The sequence below is a fragment of the Cygnus olor genome, chromosome 19 (assembly GCF_009769625.2).
Source record: "Cygnus olor isolate bCygOlo1 chromosome 19, bCygOlo1.pri.v2, whole genome shotgun sequence".
NCBI classification, from domain to species: Eukaryota; Metazoa; Chordata; class Aves; order Anseriformes; family Anatidae; genus Cygnus; species Cygnus olor.
The window spans coordinates 7,661,986-7,682,474 of record NC_049187.1 but is presented as its reverse complement, the minus strand read 5'-3'; the positions used below and the strand labels follow the sequence as shown (position 1 = coordinate 7,682,474).

Below are 20,489 nucleotides of genomic sequence, written 5' to 3'. Positions count from 1 at the left end.
TCTGTGTGTGTGGGATCTGCCTTCACTCACCGCAGGGGACAGTGCCACCTCACACATCCCCATGCCAGGGGAATTTGGACTTAGGCACACACATACGGTACTGCACAGAAATGAATCGGCACATGTAAATAAATCACCAGCTGATTTATGCTGCCCGGGGACCTGGTCATGCTTTCAAGGTATTTCTGACTCAAGCCCTGTTTGTCCGTAACCAAGTCTCCCATCAGAAGCTTGTTGCTTTCCCAAGGGCCCCTTGTTCCGTCGGTCCCTTTCTGTTTGACTGGAACAGACCCATCATTCATTGTCCATCTAATTTAAGAACCCATCTGACAGGCTTTTTCTTTCCTTGCCCTAGCCGATGACTTGCATGGTGCATTCAGCCACAAAGGAAAAACTGCTCTGGGGGGGCAAGAAACAGAAACTTCCAGAAAAGGATCCGAGGTGGGGTCTGGCATCTTGCTCTCCCCCCTAGCAGAACAAGAATCATTTGTACTGAACTCAGACTTGGTTTTCCTTCGCTGTCCCACAGGTGATGTTACCCGGCAGCACTGAGCAGAAATGCCCACTTTGATAGGCAGTTAAAAAAGGACAGATCTGGGCAAACCTCCTCTGGCTGGGGGACAGGGACTGGGATGATCTTTGGCAGACAGGGCCGAGGAAGGCTAAGAACAGCAGGTACAACCCCTGCACAAAACCAGCAGATGCACCCAGCAAGCTTAATGCAGCACCAGCAGCACGGTGGTGGAAAGGAGCTGGAAGGCTGCAAGCTCTGCGACAGTGCCTGGTTTTACTCTGCTACCCTTTGTTTTACCCGTTCCCCTTGTGGCTTTTCCAGGAAGGTACTGTCCCCTGTCCGTGTCCGCACAGGGTCTCGGTCCCTCACTAGCGAATGAGACACCAAGCGAGTTTCCTTCCCTGCGAGGATTTGCTCTGATCTCCCAGGGTAGTTCCAGGCACCGGGGTTGTTAGTTTCTCACTTGAATTCCCCTTGCTCTGCTCCACCTCACTGCCCCAGCGAGTCCCCGTGGGATCCCCAGCACGCAGAGAGCAACGGCTGCCCTGCAGGTGGAGTGACAGGGTCGGTGACGGGCACCCTCGGGGACAGCAGAAACCGGAGCAGAATCTGTGAGTGGGTTGCACTCTGCTCACGCTAAATCCCCAGCCCTGCGGTTCTGATCCGCACCATCACATAATTTAGGAAAACATCGCTAGCAAAATTCATCAGAGTGACTTTTAAAGGTCTGCCTACCCACCCAACTCCCTCCTTTATCTACATGCAAGCGTGCTGCTGTACTCGCTTGACTTTTCTTGGGCTATATTTAGATTAAGCATAGATCCACCAAATGTTGCTGTTTCAAGTAAAGCTGGTATATAGCCATACGAGTAGAAAGGCAGTTTGAACCAGAAATCTCTGTGCGTGTCTGCCCACCTTGTCCCTTTGCTGAACCTTGGGCCAATTTAGAGTAAGCCAGATGAGTACAAATGACTTTCTAAAAGGGCTTTTTTTTTTTTTTTTTTAAGTGAGTTTTGCCTGCGGCAAATTACAGTTATAGGCCTTTTGAAATATGTATTTTCCCCTCCGTTCAGCGCTGACACTGTTACTATAATTAGAGTGATGTTGCTCTGTAGCAGCATCTAGTGCCAGGGAGAGGGCCCTCGCAGCACCTTTTCCTTTCCTGGCTGCACTCCTGGCCCAGAGGCCGGCTCTGCTGGCACGAAGCCACGCAGGAGTGAGACGGTCGGGCGCGATGGGCTGTGCCGCGTCCCCAGCTCCTGCCGTGCCCCTGGCAGTGCTGCTGCCTCCTGCTCGGAGGCTCCAGGCCAGGGGGCTCCTGGAGGCGGTGGCACCCAGCGGGTCCCCAGGAGGGGGTGGCCGGCTCTGCACCCCCAAGCCAGGAGCGACGCCTGGCTCCGTGTCGCCTCCGCACAGCCTTCACCGCCGCTTCTCCTGACATCACCCGGCCATGCCACATGTCATCGGCCTCATAAATACGAGCCATGAGCACTGGAGCCTCTCGAACGCAGCTCTCTGTTTCCAGGGCAACTCCGCTCAGCCTCGCCGGCTCACGCTCCAGCACCCCGGCTGCGCATGGAGCTTTCCAGCACCTTTTTCCTTGGGTTCCTCCGGGCCCCCATTTCGGGCGCCGGGCCGAGCAGAGGCGCAGCAGCCGGGGGTGGCCGTTGCTTGTGCTCCGGCCTGGTGGTCCCAGCACGGTGCTGGGCTCCCCTCCTTGGGGGGATGGAGCTGGGAAGAGCCTGGCAGCGGGTCCCGCTGAGTGCCCCCCTCCCTGCCCTGCGGCTCTCCTATTTATAGGCGCACAGCAGCGCTGCCCCAACCCTCCGCTCGCTCCCCGGAGAGCCCCGAAGGCTCCTTGCTGCCCCCCCCCCCCCAAAAAAAATTTGGGGTCCCCAGGGGAGGAGGGGACACAAGCAGGGCGCTTTTGGGGTCCCCCTCCCGTGCGCGCCTCGGGGCCGCGGGTGCGCGCCCAGCGGGGCCCGTTGCGCGCGGCCGGGCGGAGCCGGGCTCGGCCCCCGCCCCCCCTTCCCCCCCCCCCCCAACCCCCGTTCCGCGCGCCCGCCCCCGCGCTGCGCGCTCCCGGCCGCGCTCCGCGCTCCCGGCGACGGCGGCTCCCGGGGCGGGGGGGGGCCCCCATGGCCGGCGCGGCGCGGCCCCGGCCGCCGGGCAGCGCGGGGGGGGCGCTGAGCCCCCGGCCCCAGCGAGCCCCCCCCGGGGGGGGACCCCAGGCCCCGCGGGGTCCCGGAGCGGAGGCCGGCGGCTCTTCCAGCGCGGCTCCGCGGAGGCTATGGTGTGCGGGGCACGATGATGATCGACAGCCAGGTGAGCGGCGCGCTGCCCCCCTTTGGGGTTTTTTACACCCCCCCCCCCCCCTTTCTGGGGGGGGTCTGTCCCCTTCTGAGCCCTCCTGGGGGGGTTTTGGGGTGAGACGGAGCGCGGGGGGTGGGGGGGGCTGCAGGTGCAGGTGCCTGCCCCGGGTGCCAGCCCTCCGGCACCCCGCAGGGGAGCAGCAGCAGGAACCCCGGGGGGATCCTCCTGGTTCCTCCTGTTCTGGGGGCGCGGGGGCCAAGAGGAGCCCGGAGGAGTGGGGCCGAAGGACGGGAGTGAAAGGCAGCCCGGCTGGGACGGGTCCGGCTGCTGGAGTGGTGCTGTGGGGTGCTGAGGCACGTTGCAGGCTGCTGTGGGGTGCTGCAGGCTGCGCCCACCAGCCAGGGCTGCTGCTCTCTCGGGCAGGTGGCACTAGGAGGGCCCTTGTCCCTGCCCGGAGCATTTATGAGGCTAAACGAAGCTAAATTGGGCCTGGAGGGGCACAAGCTCCTCGCTCACAACCGCTCCTGGTGCTTTTGGGGCAGGGGAGGATGAACCAAAGGAGGAATATCTGGGGGTCTCGACAGAACGCGGCTCTTTGGTCCTGCTGCTTCTCTGACTTTATCCTTTCTGGGGCCCTTCTGACGTCCCGTCCTCTCCAGCCCTGGTGAGGGATGGGGTCGGTGCCCACGGGGGCGGTGGGAAGCAGGCGGGCACCGACGGCCCCGGGAGTGGGGAAGGGAGAGGGCTGATGCCGTGATGGGAAGGTGGTTGGGATCTGGTTTTCGACTGGAAAAATGTGCGCGGCGAGTGGGTCTGTTTGGTCTGGGCCTCGTTTGCATTGACCCTGCGTGCAGACAAAAACTGAACCAGCTCTGTTGGGGGGCAGCGTGTGAGGCAGGAGCTGGCACCGGCATGTGTAGTGCACCTCTGGCAAGGGCGACTGGCAGCCCAAATACCGGGGTTTGCATCCTGAGCCTGCCCAGGGTCAAGAACAAGAGCACTCTGTCACCGTGGCTGCGGGCTGGAGGGGATAATTCTGCTGCGAGACCCAGAAAATTACAGGTGTAAAGTCGTCTAGAAAAAGACGTTGAGAGCTCAGTCCCCTGCTCGTGTTGCAGAATGCAGGCTGCATTCCTACGGAGCACTTTGCACCCAAGTCTGGGCTTCAGCCTTCCCTTCGCTGTTTGTATTTACCCCGTTTTACGTCGGGGTAAACTGAGGCACGCGGAGGTGTTTGTCCCCAGCCTGAGATCCTGTATGGAGGGGGTGGAACGGCGTAGGGCACAGCTGAGCCCTCCTGGCTCCCATTGCATGTCCTGCTCGAGGAGGATGAGCCCTTTTGCTGCGTAAGGGGTGCAGATCATTGAAGCCCCGTCCTTTTTATGACTACCGGTGAGGAGGAATTTCCAGCTGCGCCCGCGGCCGCACCCCGCCAGCTCCGCTGGCTGCACGGCCCCATTGCTCGTGCCTCGTCAACGTTTCTCTGCCGGGTTGCCAAGGGAAAGACCCACACAAACAACGGGGAAAACTCGGTGCTGCAAAGTAAATAAGCTGAGCAAACAGGGAGGGGTTTTCGCCTCTGCTCTAATTGCTGCAGGTGTGCTCGGCGCGTCGTGAAAGCAAAGGTTGGTGTGCAGTGGGGAATTTCAGCCTTTAACGCCGAAACCTGCACGTGAATGGGGTCAGAAGGTGGCTCCCATCCTGGGCCAGGCTCCTGGAGCTGCAGGCTTGTCCCTTCTCTCTCTCGCTGCCTGCTTGGGCCGGAGAAGGGAGCAGACGGCACGCGAGCGGGGCTGGGGCTGGCCGAGCCTCTGCGGGACGCGGAGCCTGAGCGCAGGGAGCGGGGCTGGGGCCGAATTGGCTTCGGTGCCTCCCTCGCTCATCCGACCCGAGGCCGGGCAGGGAGCCGTGCCCGGCCACCTCTGACAGCCAGCAGCTCGCCGGCGGCCGTGCTTTGCTGCGGGCAGGAGGGCGAGCTGGCAACTGGTGACAGCGAGCGGGGGTCCTGCTGGCAGCGGGGCCCGGGGGGCCGCAGGAGGGGAGACGCTGAGTCCCTCCGCAGCGGGGATCCGCGGCTCCATCTGGAGCTCCCACTCATGCGTGTGTGTGTGTGTGCGTGCGTGCGCCTGCAGACAGGGCCGGGCAGCACGAGCGGGGTGTGCAGCGACTGCTGCAGGCTCCAGAAGAAACCCCTGGGCTGGGATGCTCCAGTACCTGATCCGACACCCTGCAGCTCGGTGCAGTTTGCCGTCTTTGGGGTCGGTTTGCTTTGCAAGGGCTGTTGACGTGAGCGGGGGGGGGGGAAAGGTTCAGGACTGTTTATTCTGGGCATTTTGGGGATTCTGTTTCTCCGTTTCTTGCGATGTTTTTGCCGTGCCATCCCCTGTACGGTGCCTGCCTGCTGCACCTTGGGAAGCAGGGGTCCTGAGCTTGCCTGGTGATTTAAAAGCAACCTGCCCTATCCGTCACGGCTGGCTTCGCTTGATACCTTCCCATTGCTATAGCAACGTGCGCCTCTCGGAGGATGCCAGCGTGCTTTCCAGGCAGCAGACGCAGAGAAACTGCTTCACCTGCCCCCAAACTGCGACCACTCAGGAGCAGGGGGGCTGACTGATAGCTGCCCGCAGCTGCTGGGGCCGGAGGTGCAGAGAAGCTGATGCCGGCTCGCTCAGGTTGACCCCGCTCTTCCCACCCCTCCCCAGCCTCCCTGGGACAGCAGGGTGACAAAGCAGGGGCGGGAGGGCACGGTACCCGGTGCCAGGATCTGGGGCTCCTCTCCAGAGGAGCTCGGGATGGTGCCAGCGAGCTCCCAAGGCCGGCTGGGTGTTGGGGGCTGTTTGGGTTTTATCCCTCCTGTACGAGGCCGCCAGATGAGCCTCACCTGCAGCGCCCTAATGGGATGAGGGGGTTGTTTGCCTGTTTTCACCACATGACCTTGCTTCTCGCTCCATCTCCTTGCACGTTCCTCAGTGGATGTGCTCTGGGACACTGTGGTCTGCTCCCCCGTCCCGCTGTCCTTTGCTTTTCCATGCAAGCCAGAGGCTGTCCCCTGTCGTGCAGCTGTGGGTGGCCATCGGGATGGCTTCGGGGCTGCCTTCCCCCTCCTGGGGTGGCTGCTGCTGCCCCCGTGCAGTGCTTGGGGCTGGCTGGGGACGTGTTTTGGGAGCCCTGTGCGGGGCCGGGCAGGAGAGCGGGGCTGTGCAGCAGATGGCACTCTTGTTTTCCCTATGAATTATTGCCTTGGGTTTTGCCTTCGTCAGTGCTGGGAAGGGTCAGCGGTGACAAAGAGGGGGCAGATCTGCTCGGCGGAGCTCGGGGTTTGCGACTCGCTCACCGAGGAGGAGCCGTGTTCAGCTGCTCGGTGGTGAGAACGAGGCAGCTCCATCCGTGGAGGCCCAAAGTCCAACCCAAACCACCCGGGACCTGCCGTGAGACCTCGGCGAGGCCGCGTCAGTCACCGCGTCCCTCCCTCCTGTGAAATGAAAGCCCTGATCCAGAGCTCCCTTTTGTGCCTGCTCCCGCTGCCAGCAGCCAAACTGTCCCCAGCGTTTCCTTGTGCCCAGCGCCGTGTCCTCCCCGTCAGGAGGCCGGCAGAGGTGCCGAATTACATGAATTTCCAGGGCCTTTTGGCTCCCAGGCCACCCGAGCGTGCCTGGGGCTGCTCCCTGCGGGGTGCCGGATATTTGCTTTCCTTACCAATTTTTTTTTTTTTTCCCCCCTGCATTGTCACTTTTGGCCGTGGGTCAAAGACAACACTTTTAGATGGGAGCTGACGTCAAAGGCAGCTCGGCGGTGGCGTGTCAGGGGCTCACAGGCTTCCAGGACAGGGTTCCCGCTCCCCTGGGGCTGCGAGTTCATCCCCTGGGAAATCGGGCTTTAGGTGAGCGCCAGAGCTTGGGGAATTCGGGGTGTCCCAGGGTGTCCCCTTGCAGGTTTTGCAGGATGTCCGGTGCTTGGGAAGCAAACCCCGTGGGAAGCAGACCCCAAAGAGACCTTGGCCAGTGCCGGAGGAGCCCGCCTGGCTCCGCACGCAGCTCGGGGCCCTTTGAAGCCTCCCCCCGGCCCCGCTGCCTCCCTCCCGCAGCGGATTTCCCCCCGCCTGCTTCCTGCCTGTCCCAGCTCTTCGCCTCCCCGTGACACCACCGGCGTGAAAAGGGCTGGGTGGGTGCGTGTGGGGGGAGGACGGCTGGTGTCCCCGGTGTGGGTGGCCGAGGTATGGGGCCGAGCTCAGCCCGTGCTGGGGCGTCCTTTCCTTCCCCAGGAGCCGGGAGCCCCACGTTGGCTGCCTCGTGCCCGGCCGGCCCAGGGGAGCAAGACCCCGTTCCTCCTCCTCCGGGTGCTGGCGGTCGTTTGAGGGCCCTGTTTTGCTTGGCAGAGGATGAAAGTCCCCGCGGGCTCCAGCCCTCCCTTCAGCATTTCCATGGTGACAGGCGGGCGCTTCTGTGCTGTCCCCAGGGCACCGCAGCGATGCTGCGTCTCCGCGGGGTGGGTTTGGAGCCCCCAGCACGGGGACATGGGGCACGCTCCTGCCCCAGGGCTCGTGGGGGGACAGGTTATCCTGTGCCCCGGGGGGTAAGCGCTGAAACAGGGAAGGGTTTTGTTCGGGGCGCCCGTGGCATGGACGGGGGCGCCTGCAGCCTCGTGTCCCCAGACAAAGAGCCCGTCCTGTGCCCCTGCAGTGAAACCCGTGCTGGAAAATATTAGGCCAGCGCTGTGTGAGTAATGGCAGAGAAGGGGTGGGGAGAAGACTGATAAATGCTCCCGCTGCCTGGGGAGGGTGTGTTTCTGCTGGGGGGAAGGCATTTTTCTCCCTTCCGCTGCAGCGCAGACCTTCTTGGGGATAAGTGCGGCAGAAGTCTTGGTTGTGCCATTTGGAGGGGAGCCGGACCCGGAGGGCTTGTGTTTGGATGAAGCATCAGGCAGGCATCTGCATCTCGTGGTGCCCCAAAACCCATCCCTGTGAACGGCTGCCCGTTAAGGGGCTCGCAGGGGCTCCTTGCCCCCCCGGGACTGCAATGCAGCGATATTGCAATATTCCGGGTCTGGGTCCTGCAGTCTGTGTGCCTGGGCACCGTTTTCCTGCACGAGACCTCCCAGCTCCTTTGTAGGAGCCAGCGACGTGCAGCCAGAGCTTGTGGGGTGGCTCCAGGAGGTCTTTGTTGGGACTGGCCCCGCACCCGTGGGTGCCGCGACCCCAATTCTGGGGGCCTCACCCAGCACCCATGGAGCCGGGCGCTGCACCGGGTGGCTCCGGGTGCTTACACAACTCCCCTTCGCGCTGCTCCCACTGCTGCTTGAAAGGGTGTTTAGTTAATAGGATTATAAAGCTTTCCTGTCGTTAGGCAACGGAAATCGATGGAGGGCCTCCAGGGCTGAGCCTCATCCGATTTGCAGCGCGGTCGCTCGATGGCGGTGACGGGTGTGTGGCGAGGGACGGGCGTGGGGCAGGAGGGGGACGTGCCGCCTCCTGTGCCGTGCCCCGCTCCGGGAGGATGCTCTTGGCTGTCAGCACCAGCCGTGTTTTGTCCTGCTGCAGGGGCTCGGGGAGCTGGGCTCGGGCTGCAGCCGGTGCTTTCGGGGGGGGGGGGGGGTCTCCGTGCTTTCTGGCCCACCGAACCTGACAGCGTTCGGGTTTGGTCCGTACCCCCCTGCCGTGTCCTTGTTCACCTGCACGGGGAGCAAACCACGCGCCGGTGTCCGGGCTGAAACACCTCTCCTGCTCTGATCCAGGGCTGGGCTGGCTCCGGAGAGGTCCACAAAGGCCATCGGCTCCTGCATGGCCGAGGAAGCGGTGCCAGACCCCTCGCCTTCGTGCTGGGAGGCTGGGCAGCACCTGAACTGGAGCCCTGAAGGAAACCTCCAGGAAAATCAAGCCGCTCCAGGAACCCACCCGTGCAACAAGTGTTCCCATCCCCCTGGCTGGCACGGGCTGGTGAGGAGGGGACTGCACGTGGCGGAGGCTTCTTCAGAGCCCCTCGGCCATAAAGCGAAGAGGGAGGACTGGGAGAGCCTTGGCTTTGTGCGCGGGGCTGGGAACCGCCGAGCTGCTCCGGTTGTGTCTGTCATCTCCGAGCCTGTTCGCTGTCTGACAAGCGATACGGGGCAGCGATGTGGCTCCGCAGATAACCTCCTGGCCGCGGCTTAGGTCGCGTAAAGCGTGCCCGGGGAGCTGCAGGCTCAGCAGCACGGCGTCCTGAGGGCTGCAGGCCTGGGGGGCAGGACCCTCATCCCCTGGGTGTGTTTGAGCTTCGGTTGGTGACTCGGGGGATGCAGCATCCCCGGCGAGTGCTCCAGGTGCCGTGCGGCACGTCCCCGTGCCCCATTTGCCTGCAGGTCTCGATGGCTGTGGACATATGCCCGCAGAGATGCCCCGGCCTTGCTGCCAGCCTGGTCTCCCTCGGCAGACGGCTGCTGCTCCAGCCTGGCTGCCAGGTGGAATAAACCCTCACCGGGAAATGATAATTGGTGACAGCAGGGGCTGTCGCGGCTTGCCCGTGCCCTCAGCCCTCCGTGCCCCGCGGCACCGTGCTGTTGTGGAGCAGAGATGCTGCTGGCAGCGAGGAGCTCCTGGTCGCGCTGGGCTGGCCGGCGTGGGGCTGGGCGAGCCCTGCCGTGCCCCGTGTGCTGCCCACCCCAATCCCAACGAGGCAGGTGCTGCGGCGGGTGGGTATTTGGCGAGACGCTGGGGGTTTTCCTTAGGTTTGGAGCTGGCTGGGAAGAGCTGCGATGCGCACATGGCAGCTCGTGGCACCTCTGCAGCCCCCAGCTCCCACACCTGCTGTCTGAGCCCAGCACGGGGAGTTGGGTGCCCCTGCACGAATGCAGTCACCCCGGCTATTTGTGCCCAAAGCACGTACGGGCTGCGTGCCGGGGATTTCCCTGCCCGAGAGCTGCGCCCAGGCACCCTCCTGGAGCGGCTCTGCCCGCCCTGCGCCCGGCCACCTCCACCCGGGGGCTGTGGCATGGGTGCCCCCATCCTGGGCTCCGTCCCCATCCCCGAGGGGAGGTCGTGATGGAAACCCCATCACAGCGTTACCATGGCAGCCTCCAGCAGCTCCCTCCTGACGCCGTACCCGCCGCGACAGCTCAGTATTAGCAGCTCCCGTGGGACCCATTCCAAGAGGATAAAGCGCTCTCGGCACGGGACGCGGCAGCTGGGACGCGAGCGGCAGAGCCCCGTCGCGCTGCTGATGCGGGGAAGCGGCCTGGGAAGCAGAAAGGGGGCCTGTGGGCACCTCCGGGCCGTTTTCTACGGGGGAAGTGGTCCTCAGCCTCCTTGGCACCCTCCCCTGGTCCTCGCATCCCCCCAGCCGCGCGTCGCTGCAGTGACCGTCTCCATGGCGGCCGCATCCAGGCACCGCGGCGGGGGGCGATGGGGACGCGTCCCCGTCCCCTCCCCACGGGACCCGGAGGCTCCCGGGGGCGCCTTCCCACCCCCAGGGGAGCGTGGAAGTGGGAATCCCTCAAGTGAGAAATGTGTGGAGGAATCCCGAGAAAACTAATTGCTTCTCCCCCCCCCCCAATGCTCGCTGGCTTTCACTTTGCAGTGGTAATTGCTGCTCCGCACCCATTAAACGGCCGTCTCGTGCTTCACGTGGGCTCGACTGAGAATTAATTTTGCATACGTGTCCCTTCTGGGGAGCTTGGGCATTTATTCAGGCTGGGGCCGCTGTCAGGAGCGTAACTTTGAGGGTGCAAGGGCGGCTTCTTGAAGTAAACGCCTAAAACCGAGGGTGCGGTTAAAAACGAGCGGGGTTTGTTCTCTTAACTCACTTGGGACAAGACAGATTTTGAGTGGGATTTACGGCAGCACCAGGATACCAAAAAAAAAAAAAACAACTTGGTTTTTGCTGAGGATTTGGTGTCCCGCCTGCTCAGGTCCCCTGGAAGTCCCGTGGGACGCCCGCCCGTGGGACACCCACCCACGGGACACCCACCCGCACGTCCGAGCCTGCTCTGCCTCTCGAGGTCTGCCCGTGGGCTTCCTGTAACCGCCCCGTTTCTGCAGAGGGATGCCACCGGGCTGGGATTTCTGTGCTTTCGAAAGCAGGTTTCCTCTTTCTATTACCGATAAGTATCGAAGGGGAAGAGCTGCTGGGATTTTCCATTTGCTCTCCACTTGTCGTGCTGCTCTGTTTCCCCTTTGCCTTTCTGTCAGCCGTGCACGGTGACAATAAACCCGGGGGGTTTGCACCACTTCCCCGAAGCAGGGCGCTCTCCTGCACGCGCAGGGTGCAGCGCTGTTTGGGCTCGGGGACAATACGGGGAGTCGCAATTTCCTTGGCAAAACAAACCTGCCATTGTTACTGCTGTGGGATTTTGTTCGTTTTGTGGAAGCCTTTGATGCTTGACTTCATCAAGCACTGGGGTCAGCCTTCCTCGGATGGCTCTTTGTCCTCAGGAGTGAGTCACTCGTGGTAGAAGTAGCTAATGGGCTGGGAGAGGTCGGGCACTGCTTTCGGAGCAGTCTGGGTGCCTCCACCGTGTGCTGGGCACTGACACCCTCCCGTGCATAAGTTCGTCACCGAAACCTGCATCCACCTACACGGCAACTCGGTCGTGGTCCATCCCAACGAGCCAAAAACGATGGTTTTTGGGTAGCAGAGGCTGTGAGGGATGGATGCACGGCCCCGATCAGGAGCTGGTCTCTCTGGGGGCAGCAGCAGAGCAGCCAGGAGCAGGCTGTAGCTGGTGGAGGCATCGCTGTTTCTCTGTTCCTGCCGAGGCCCTTACTGGAAAAGGGCATTTTCCCAGTTAGAGCCGCGAAGCAGCGAGGTCCCACTGTGGGCTTCCTCTGCTGAATCTGCAGGAAACAACGAAGCCCCAATGCAAAACGAAATGGGGAAGCAGCAGGGGCTGCGCTGGAGCCTCCCTGTCTGCCCGATGCGGGGGTGAGGGGTGCGGGGGAAAGTTTCTCCTCCAGCCCTTGCAGAGCTTCCCCGCTCCGTGGGCTCCGTCCTGTGCTTGGGGATCTGTTACCCCAGCGGGACGGGCACGGGGCGCTGCTGCTGCTGCTGCTGCCGGAGGATTTGGGATTGTAGCTCGCCCAGGGTGGAGGTGGAGTGGGATGGGGCTGTCATTCACGAGCCTGTGCGGGATCGTCCTGTCTGGGCTGGTGCGATGCCGGGGGAACCGTTGCCGTCTGCTTCCGCAGCAGATCTCCCGGGTGGCGAGTGCTTCTCGGGATCGTGCTGCAGTCATTCGGCCCCATCAGAAGGTGCGGTCCCGGCCAGCCAAGCCCAGTTTGTTACTGGAAGGTTGTTACTGGAAAGCCGTGCTCTGCCGAGCTGCCGTGGGGCGGCGAGGAACCCGAGCGGGGGCTCGGCGCAGCTTTGAGTCACCTTTCCTGGGAGCGGGGCTGCGGGTGCTGCCCGTGCTGGGGGCAAGTTGCGTGGCCGGTGACAGCAGCGTGAGGCGCGGGAGCGCGCGGCTCTTTGAGTCACCGGGACGTCGTGTGCATAGCGAGACGGTGACTCCGTGCCGGGGTGTTTCCTGGGCCGAGGCACTGCCTTGGCAGCATGAAAAGGGCCGGGCGGTTCCCATAATATTACCGGGCTGAGAGATGGCCCCGGAGACGGTGCCTGCTCCGTGCAGAGTGGGGCTCGGCTGGGTTCCCCGGTGCAGCCCCAAAACCCGGGCGTGAGCCAGCCTTGCTGTGGGACTCGAGAAAGCAGGGACTGGGCTGCACCATCCCGGGTCTCTGCCCTGTATGCAGCAAGGGGCAGCCCCAAATCAGGGCCTGCTGCTGCCCCCATTCGCCTTGTCTGCACCCCTGGTGCGAGCGTCAGTGCCTCTCCCGTAGCCCCGTGAAAAGGTTGGTGCAAATGCTGCAGGAAGGTGCTCTTTGTAGCTAAAGCACCCCAGTGCGTGCCGCTCTCCCCCCAGCAGAACTCCTTTTTGGAGCTGTGGGCTCCCTGGGGTGGAGAAGGCAGCCGGTGCCGTGCTCCCCTGGGTGAAACTTCCCACGGAGAACTGACCCCTACCAAAATCTCCAGTGCTCACTGCCTTTGTTCGGTGCCGTGCCCTGTTTCCAGTGCCATCGGGCTCCCAGTCTCTCTCTGGGCGTGAATTATTTAAGCCTCGCTGCGGTCCTGGGAGCGCAGGAAGGTGTTGATCTGAAACTGCCTCCGACAATGGGAAGCGGGGATGGAGAAGAGGAGAAGGCAAGAAAAGGGGAGGCTCCCGCCCGGATCAGACATGCTCCCTGCCTCACAGCCTCTCACCCTTCCAGCTCTGCCTGTTTGCCTGCCGCAACAGCCGGAGGGAAAAGCTGTAGCCTCCGCAAACCTGGTTTGATCGCAAGCAGAAATCAACAGCAGGCAGGACCTGTTGTGTCTCGGGGACAATGCGCGGGATCCGCGAGCGCCGCGCATGCAGATGAGGCTTTCAGCCTCGCGCCAGCGCAAGGTGGGAGCCGGCACCGGGATCGCCCTGAGAGCAAGGAGCGGCTGGGGAGGCAGCGTGCCGCGGCATGCTCCCACAGGGCTGCTCCTCCGACCGCGGGAGCATCGCCCGCTGCACACACGCACACGCACACAGGCGCACTCGCTCACACACGCGCGCGCACGGCCTCTCGGTGCGGCTCCTCGCAGCCCTTTGATTTGCGAGGAAGGAAATAAGGGCTCTGGGAGCAGCAGCAGCAGCTGTTGGCAAGATGCGCTGAGAAAATCGAGCAGGGAGAGAGCTCCGGTCTGCTTCCCTGCCCGGGCTGGAGCCCCTCCCGCAAGAGGAGCGGCGGCAGAGAGAGGAGAATGAGCAGCCCCTCCGCGCCCGGGAAGATGGAGGCGAAACCTTTGTTCAACGTGCAGAAGGCTCTGGTGCAGCCCGTGCAGATGTGCATGTTGGATATCCCCCTGAGCGTGCAGGATGACGATGTAAGTGGCAGGCGAGGCAGCCGCCGGCCCCGCGGGGGCTCCGGGGATGGGGTGGGCGTGCAGGGGGCAGAGAGGAGCCGTGACCCCACCCCAGCGCTGGCCGGGGCCGGTGGACTCGTGGCAAAGTTGAAGGTGCCAAGAGGTGGCACCGCCTCCCGGCGCAGCCCTTTCCTCCCCAAGCGCTGCGTTTGGAGCCAGCCTGCGCCTTGCTCTTGCAAAACCCAAGATGAAAGGAGGAGTCGGGGTGGCAGGGGAAGCTCCCCGCAGGGTGGGAGACTCGCGGTGGCGCTCGGTGCAGAAGGGCAGGTTTCTTGCAGGTGTCCTGGCTGGGGATGGCTCGGAGGTGGTGGCAGAGCTCGGGGCTGCCCTGCCCGGTCCCTCTGGCACCGTGGGCACCGCTCCTGCCCGCTCGGCTGCAGCAAAGGGCAGGGCTTGGATGCACAAAGTGGCGCTGGCTGCAGCGCCGGGGCAGATTTCCCCAAGCGTGTGGCTCAGGGTGCCCGTCGTCACCTTAACTCTGCCCCTCGCAGGAACACACCGGGAACCCGACCGCGTGGGGGAGAGCCCTGCCCCAAAGCTGCTGGGGACCCCAGCGTAGGGGCAGTGCTTCCCCCAGCTCGCGGTGGGCGAGCAGGCGGCATCCCGGCTCCGCGAGGGTTTGGGATGCGCTCCAGGTGCTGTCAACATTTTGGGGCAGAGCCGCCTCTGGCTGGGGAGCAGGGGAAGCCCCCGCTCTCGCTGTGCGTGCTCAGCGGTCGTCCTCACCGCAGGGGCCTTAAACCTGCATTTTTCCTGGTGGAGAGCGATTAGAATATAATGGTGAACGTTACCTTCTCTTCTGCATTACCTGCGTGCTTAAAGGGGTAAAATGACACCGAGAGGAGCCCTCGGAGGAGGGAGGGCTCCCCTGCGGGCCCCGTGCCAGATCCTGGCAGGGGTGGGCAGCCCCAGCCCAGCCCAGCTCCTCTGCAGGGATGGGCTCGCAGGGAGCCTCCTATATTTAGAAACACCCCAGGGGTGTTGCCAGCACCCGGGGTGCCGCTGTGCTAATGAGGATACCTGTGACGGTCACTGCAGAGCCAGCAGGGCGTGCCGGGGCTGCGAACGCGCCCCGAAATCGTGGCAGGGAGGGGAGGAGGGAGGCGAGGGCAGCCTGCGGGATGCTGGAGCGCGGGAGGAAGGCGCTGACCTCGCAGCTGGGTGCGTTATTCTCATTTAGCTTGATTTGTCAGCAATTCACACCTCGCCGTAGCCATACCTGGGGCTGGGTTTCCCCGCGGCGTGCGGTGTGCTGTGGGATCCTCAGGATTCACCAGCGCTGGAGACCGGTGTCCGCCTGGGATGGGGCGTGGGGATGCCCTGCCCTGGGTTGCTCGAAATGACCTCTGCCTGCTAATTGTATCCATGGTTTCATTGCAGAATGGAAAAAATAATAATAATTAAGGGGGTTGTGCACCATTGGGGGGATTTTTTTTTTGTTCGGTGTCCCCAGCCCTCCGTCACCACCGGGGCGTTTGCTCCATTGTGCAGGACGGAAGGGGTTAGCGCTTCCCGGTGGAAACCCAAACCACTGGGAGCGCGTTCTCCAGCATCCCCCTTTCCACTCGAACTGGGGCTCCGCCCGTGTGCCTCGCCGTGTTTGCGCGAAGGAAACCCGGGGATGCTCGCTGCCTTCCCTTCTCCCAGAAAGCGGGAGCGAGGCGGCTGCACCCCCGCAGCGCCGGCACCTCTCCGTGCTTGGAGCCCCCGCAGCGGGGAAGCCCCGGGCGAGGAGCGATGGGGAAAGACCTCGCTGGCGGCCAAGGAGCTCCCCCAGCCGCGGGTGTCAGTGCCTCGTGCCCGCCCAGGGCTGTCCCCACGCTGTCACCTCGCCGGGTGGCATCTCCTGCTCTGCTTCAGCACCCGCAGGCTCACGGATTGCTTTTCCTCTTGGAGAAGGCGCAGGGAATTCGGGAGAAGATCAGGGACTGTTACACGGGGACTTCAGATGCACGCACCTGAGCGGAGCTCTAATAAGTGGACAGGGTCCAGGGACTGACTGAAGCAGGGACCATGCTGACAAGTGGCCGAACGCTGCCCAGCAGCACTGCCTCCCGACCCGCTGCGAGCGAGGGAGCACCCGGGCTGGTCCGCAGGAGGCAGGGATGGGAGCGGATAAAACAAATCTGCATCACGGGAAGGGAGTCGGAGCAGCATCCCAGCTGCGTCACCGTGCCCCACTGCTCTTTGGGGCGCCCCCTGCCTCTCCCCACTTGTTTGCCTTTTGCAGCTAAGGGAGGGAAGAAGGGACATGGGCACCTGTGGCCACATCCAGGGGCTGGCACCCCGGCGTGCTGCTGCATGCCAGAGGTTCCTCTCGTTTCCGTCCCCCTCGCTAGCTGTCGCTGGGGCTGCCAGTCCCTCCCTTTCATAACCCAGCCGAGCAGTTGCAAAATTTCTCGGGGCGCTTCTCATGCTATTATGGGTAGGGATTTCCAAACCTTCGCTAATAAAAGAGTAACGGTTTCTGTATCTGGGAAATGGGGAAATCCATGAACGGGCTGTCGCAAGCGATGTAACGGCTTTTGGGGGCACCTCGGCACTTCCCTCGTAGGATGGAGCTGCATGGCAGGCTGCTTGGTCAGCTTCCTTGGCACTATCTGCTCCCTGCGAGTGGTGGGGACGGGGACAGTGTCCTGTGGAGCTGGGGTGCCACTGCCTGGGCACATCCCAGGGGGTCAATCCCATGCCTCGGGCTTTGGGAAGCCATCGGGTGAAGGCACCAGCACCCTGCTCAGCCCCTCCTCGTCCTTGCTCCTCGGTGACGTCCTCGTGAGCGCAGTAGGTTTGACTTCAAAGCAGTTAGCAAATATTTTCCACTCCAGTGGGCTAATTAGTTAAATTACATTTCACATGCTAATTTATTCCTCTAATATTATTTTTTTTCCCAATGTGCTGACGTACAGGAGGAGATAAAAGCTTGGTTTGACCTTAGAGCCAGGCCCGGAGGAGCTGGAGATGGGAGCGAGCGATCCGTTCCCAGGTTTGCTGTAGCCCAGGTTTATTCCCCGCTGCGTTCAGAGATCTCGTTCGGTTGGGCTTTTTGTGTTTTAGCTGACTGCAGCCCGGGTACCTTGGGTGTAATGTCATCTCCTGGCACGTAGAAGAAAAACTTGGAGATCAGCACTAATGAGTTACTGATGCTCCAGTACTCAGGAGCACAGCGGTGTGCAGCACCATAGGACCTCAGAGTGCTGTGTAGATGGCAAGGGACGAATCCTGCCTGGAGGGGCTCGGGGCAGCGCCGTCTCCTGCGCACCAGCGGCACCGGGGCTGCCCTGGGGGCTCAGTCTGCTCCTCCACGGTCTGCCCTGCGCCAGGGCTGATGGAGCTGGTTGTGCAGGGGCTGGAAACGAGCCTTCCTCACCACGCCTGGGAGGATGAGCGCCCCTGGAAGGGAGGCGGACGCTCTCCCCATCCCGAGCCACCAGGGCTCAGCACCCTCCCATGGATGCAGCGGGTGTTTTCGGGTGATGGGATGAGCTGGCGAGGGGGGGGACGCGTGGTGTGAAAACCTTTCGTCCCGCTGGTGAACCCTTGCTGGTGACTGAGCCCTGCCCAGAGACTCAGCACCCACGCCCCCCTGCAGCATCCCTCCTTTGGGTGGCTTTGCCCACCGGGGAGCGGGTGGGCTTCCAGCCGGCAGGACGGGGAGCTGGAGCTCACGGGGGTCACAGGTCGGTCCCAGGCGCTGGGGCGAAGCAGTCGCTGAAAACAGCTCTGCAATGAATCAAACGCTTTGTCGTGTTTATATCAAAGGCTGTTTCTTTTCCACTGCCTGTGCATGGTAGATGTTATCAGGAGGGAGGAGCTGAAAATGAGCGCTGGGACTGTTTCCTGACCACAATTACAGACAAAAACAACAAATCCCTCCATCCTCTCTCTTTTGGCCAAACTCTCCTTTCCCCTCGGGTGAATCATCACTTGGCTTTTTAGAGGAAAACTGGAAACTACGGAAAAAGTCACCAAGGCTGAATCCTCATCCTCAAGGGCAGAATTCCAGGAGAGCGCTGTAAAATCCTGGGACTCGTGGGAAGCAGCAGAAGCCCCCCCACTGCATCCCTGCCTCCCTGGGGACTGGGTTTCACCCCCCTGGCGAGGCTGCCCCAGGGGTTCAGAGCATGCAAACAAGTGTGAGGGGACACGGGTGTGCTTCTTGCTTGCGGTGTCTGTGCAGGTGGCCATCCTGGGAGCTTTGGGGACAGTGGTGGTTCCCAATTCCAGCTGCTGGGGGGGCTGGTTGGTGTGCTGGGCTGAGCTTTCACCCTGGGCTAAAGGGACGGGGGAGAGGGTCGCCGATGGCTGCTGCGTTTGGTTCCCGGGTGCTAACGCGGCTGGAGTCGTCGCCTCCACGTTCGTGCGAGCTCCTCGACCGGATCCACGAGGGGAATGGAGCCGTGGGCGTGCTGGGCTGGTGATACTTTAATGAGCAGTCAGCAGGACCGCAGTGATGCAGCCGGGCGGACGAGGGTTGCCAAACCGAAATGAGAACCCAGACCTCTGGAGCCTTGAGCAGAGTCGGCCCCGTGCCCGGGACTCATCCTGCCCGGCCACTCGTCATCGCAGCCCCAGCGGGTGGCTCGGGGGAGCCCCACATGCGGACTGGGAGGCGGGGGTCACTGGTGTGATTCAAGCAATGCTAATTCTCCCTGTGCTGCAAGTGCAGCAGGAGCTGGTGCTTCCAGGAGAACTGTCGAACTGATCTGCTTTCGGCGGGTTGTTATAAGCGATTGGCTGGGTCTGTGCTTGCCAGTAGCTGCAGAGTAGAAATTGCAAAGAAAATTTGGTAAAACACCTCGTGGTGTGTCCTCTTCTGGTACAAGTCAAGGCAAAACCACTGGTTTGGGTGGCGATACCCCCTAACTCTCGCTTTGGATGTGATTTAATGTTCAAAGAGATGTCCTGGAGTGTTGCCCTGTCGCTGCACTCTTCCTCCTCCCCGTCTTTTAGCCTCAGCTGCTGCCCGAAGTCCGGGGGCAGTGTAAGAGCTTGCCCCTTGCAGCTTTTACTCTGCAGACAAGCATCTCCCAGAGGCGTGGGCTCAGCCTCCTGCACTTTCTCAGGTGAGGTGGGCTCTCTTCTCCCCGCTCTCTCTCCCTCTCCGCTCTCATTTTCCATCCCGACGACACCACGAGGGCCGTCGAGCTCGGCGGAGCACCTCGCACGGCTCCTGGTGCCCGCGTGCTGCTGGCGGTCGCTGGCTCCGTCCCGGCGCCCCGGCTGCAGCTGCCTGCACGAGGTCCCTCTGGGACGGCACGTTGTCACTGTCACTTGGCCCCGGGGCTCGGAGCAGGGCTGCGGGCGCAGCTGCCGTGGCAGCGTGCCATGAGCGTGCCGGCGCCGCTCCGCTGAGCCACGTCGGGTTCGGAGGCTGGTTTGGGGCTGTGGGAAGGGCGCGTTGCAGTGCCCAGCTGGGGCTTTGCAGGGGCACAGGGGTGCTTCTTGCTGACAGCAGTTCCTCTCTCGCAGCGCTCAGTGTCCCTGAAACATTTTGGTATTAATATTTCAGCGAGGGTCGGCTCCGTCCCACCCCGAGGAGATGGCTCGCGGTGGATGCTGCCTGGCGGGGCAGCGGTTCCCTCTGTCATCCGGCCGTGCTGCAACGTGCAGGCAGGCACTGTGATGGTTCGCTTTGGGCAGAACTTGTGATACTTGGTATTTTTAACTCCTGGGGTCACGCGCGTGGGGCACGCAGGCTGCCTGCTGAGGGGAGCCGCAGTCCACGGCCGAGGCTTTCAGGTGTCCCCTCGATACCGATGCTGGCTGAGAGCAGCATCCCCGGTGCTCGCCTTCCCCTGTGCCTACGTGGTAAGGAACTCTCTCTCTTAAGGTGAAGACCCAAAGTTATGAACCATGAAGGCTGTTTACATCCAAAGGCTGGCTTGCCGATTTTTCTTGCGTCCTCTGCTGTGCAGCCTCATGCAGGTGTCTCCTCATCCCAGGTCCTTGCTTCTCTCCCAGCTCCCACTGGGTCGGAGTGCCCTGGCTCTCAGACAGCCTGCGAGTTGGCAGTCCCTGACCCGCTCCCGTTGATGGCTGCCTTTGCTTTTCTAGGCTGGGTGCTGCCAGCTCCTGAGGGCAGCGGGCAGGATCAGGCCCTCGGCTGGGGCACATCGAGGAGCTGTTTGAGGTGAGCGGTGTGATGTGCTTGGTAGTGTCTGGCTGTGATGCTGGCAACAGGGCAGCAAATGCAGAGCAACACCCCCGGTGATGCTGGGGCACTGCTCGCTCTGCTGGGAAATAGCATCCAAAAGAAAAACCCTAAAAATAACCCCTTTCCGCTTGCCCGTTTCTTCTCCCTTTAGGCTTCTATGTGCATTGGTCTGAGAGTTTGGTTTTTTTTCTTTCATCGTAGCAACCCACCCCTCTTCCCCCCAGCCCTTCTACTTCCCATTCTGGAAACTGAGCACAAACCAAGAACTGTGAACAGAGAGGTCGGAGGGGAAACGCGATTTTTAGCAGCAGCCTCCGGGCTGACCGACCCCAGCAGCCGGGGGCACCTCTGGGGCCATGGGGGCGGCGGGCTGGAGCCAGCTGCTGCAGCCCCCCAGGGTCCAGCAGCGTCGCGGTCACGGCTCGGGGAGCTCCTGCCCGGGGGGGTCCCACCTGGGCAGCCCCCGAGCTGCTGGAGCTGGGAAGTGGAGATTAATCCCTACCCGCTGTGTGCGAGGGAGAGGGATCAAAAGAAACTGCGAAAATCCCGGATTTCCCTTCCCGTTTGGCAGAGGGAAGCAGGGGGCAGGAGACGG

General features: G+C 62.5%; 1 protein-coding gene across 3 annotated transcripts in view; it reads left to right on the top strand.

The window, feature by feature from the left end:
• The first annotated feature begins 2,697 nt into the window (after positions 1–2,697).
• RALGDS (ral guanine nucleotide dissociation stimulator) overlaps positions 2,698–20,489 on the top strand; it is a 48,699-nt gene continuing 30,907 nt past the window's right edge. For 2 of the 3 annotated variants that reach the window (XM_040531619.1, XM_040531615.1), the window contains exon 1: positions 13,257–13,701. In XM_040531619.1, coding sequence (XP_040387553.1) covers positions 13,579–13,701 — 123 coding nt within the window. In that variant the 5' untranslated portion in view covers positions 13,257–13,578. Of the gene's footprint in view, positions 2,840–13,256; positions 13,702–20,489 lie in introns of those variants that run through there. The other variant, XM_040531618.1, reaches the window with a different exon arrangement.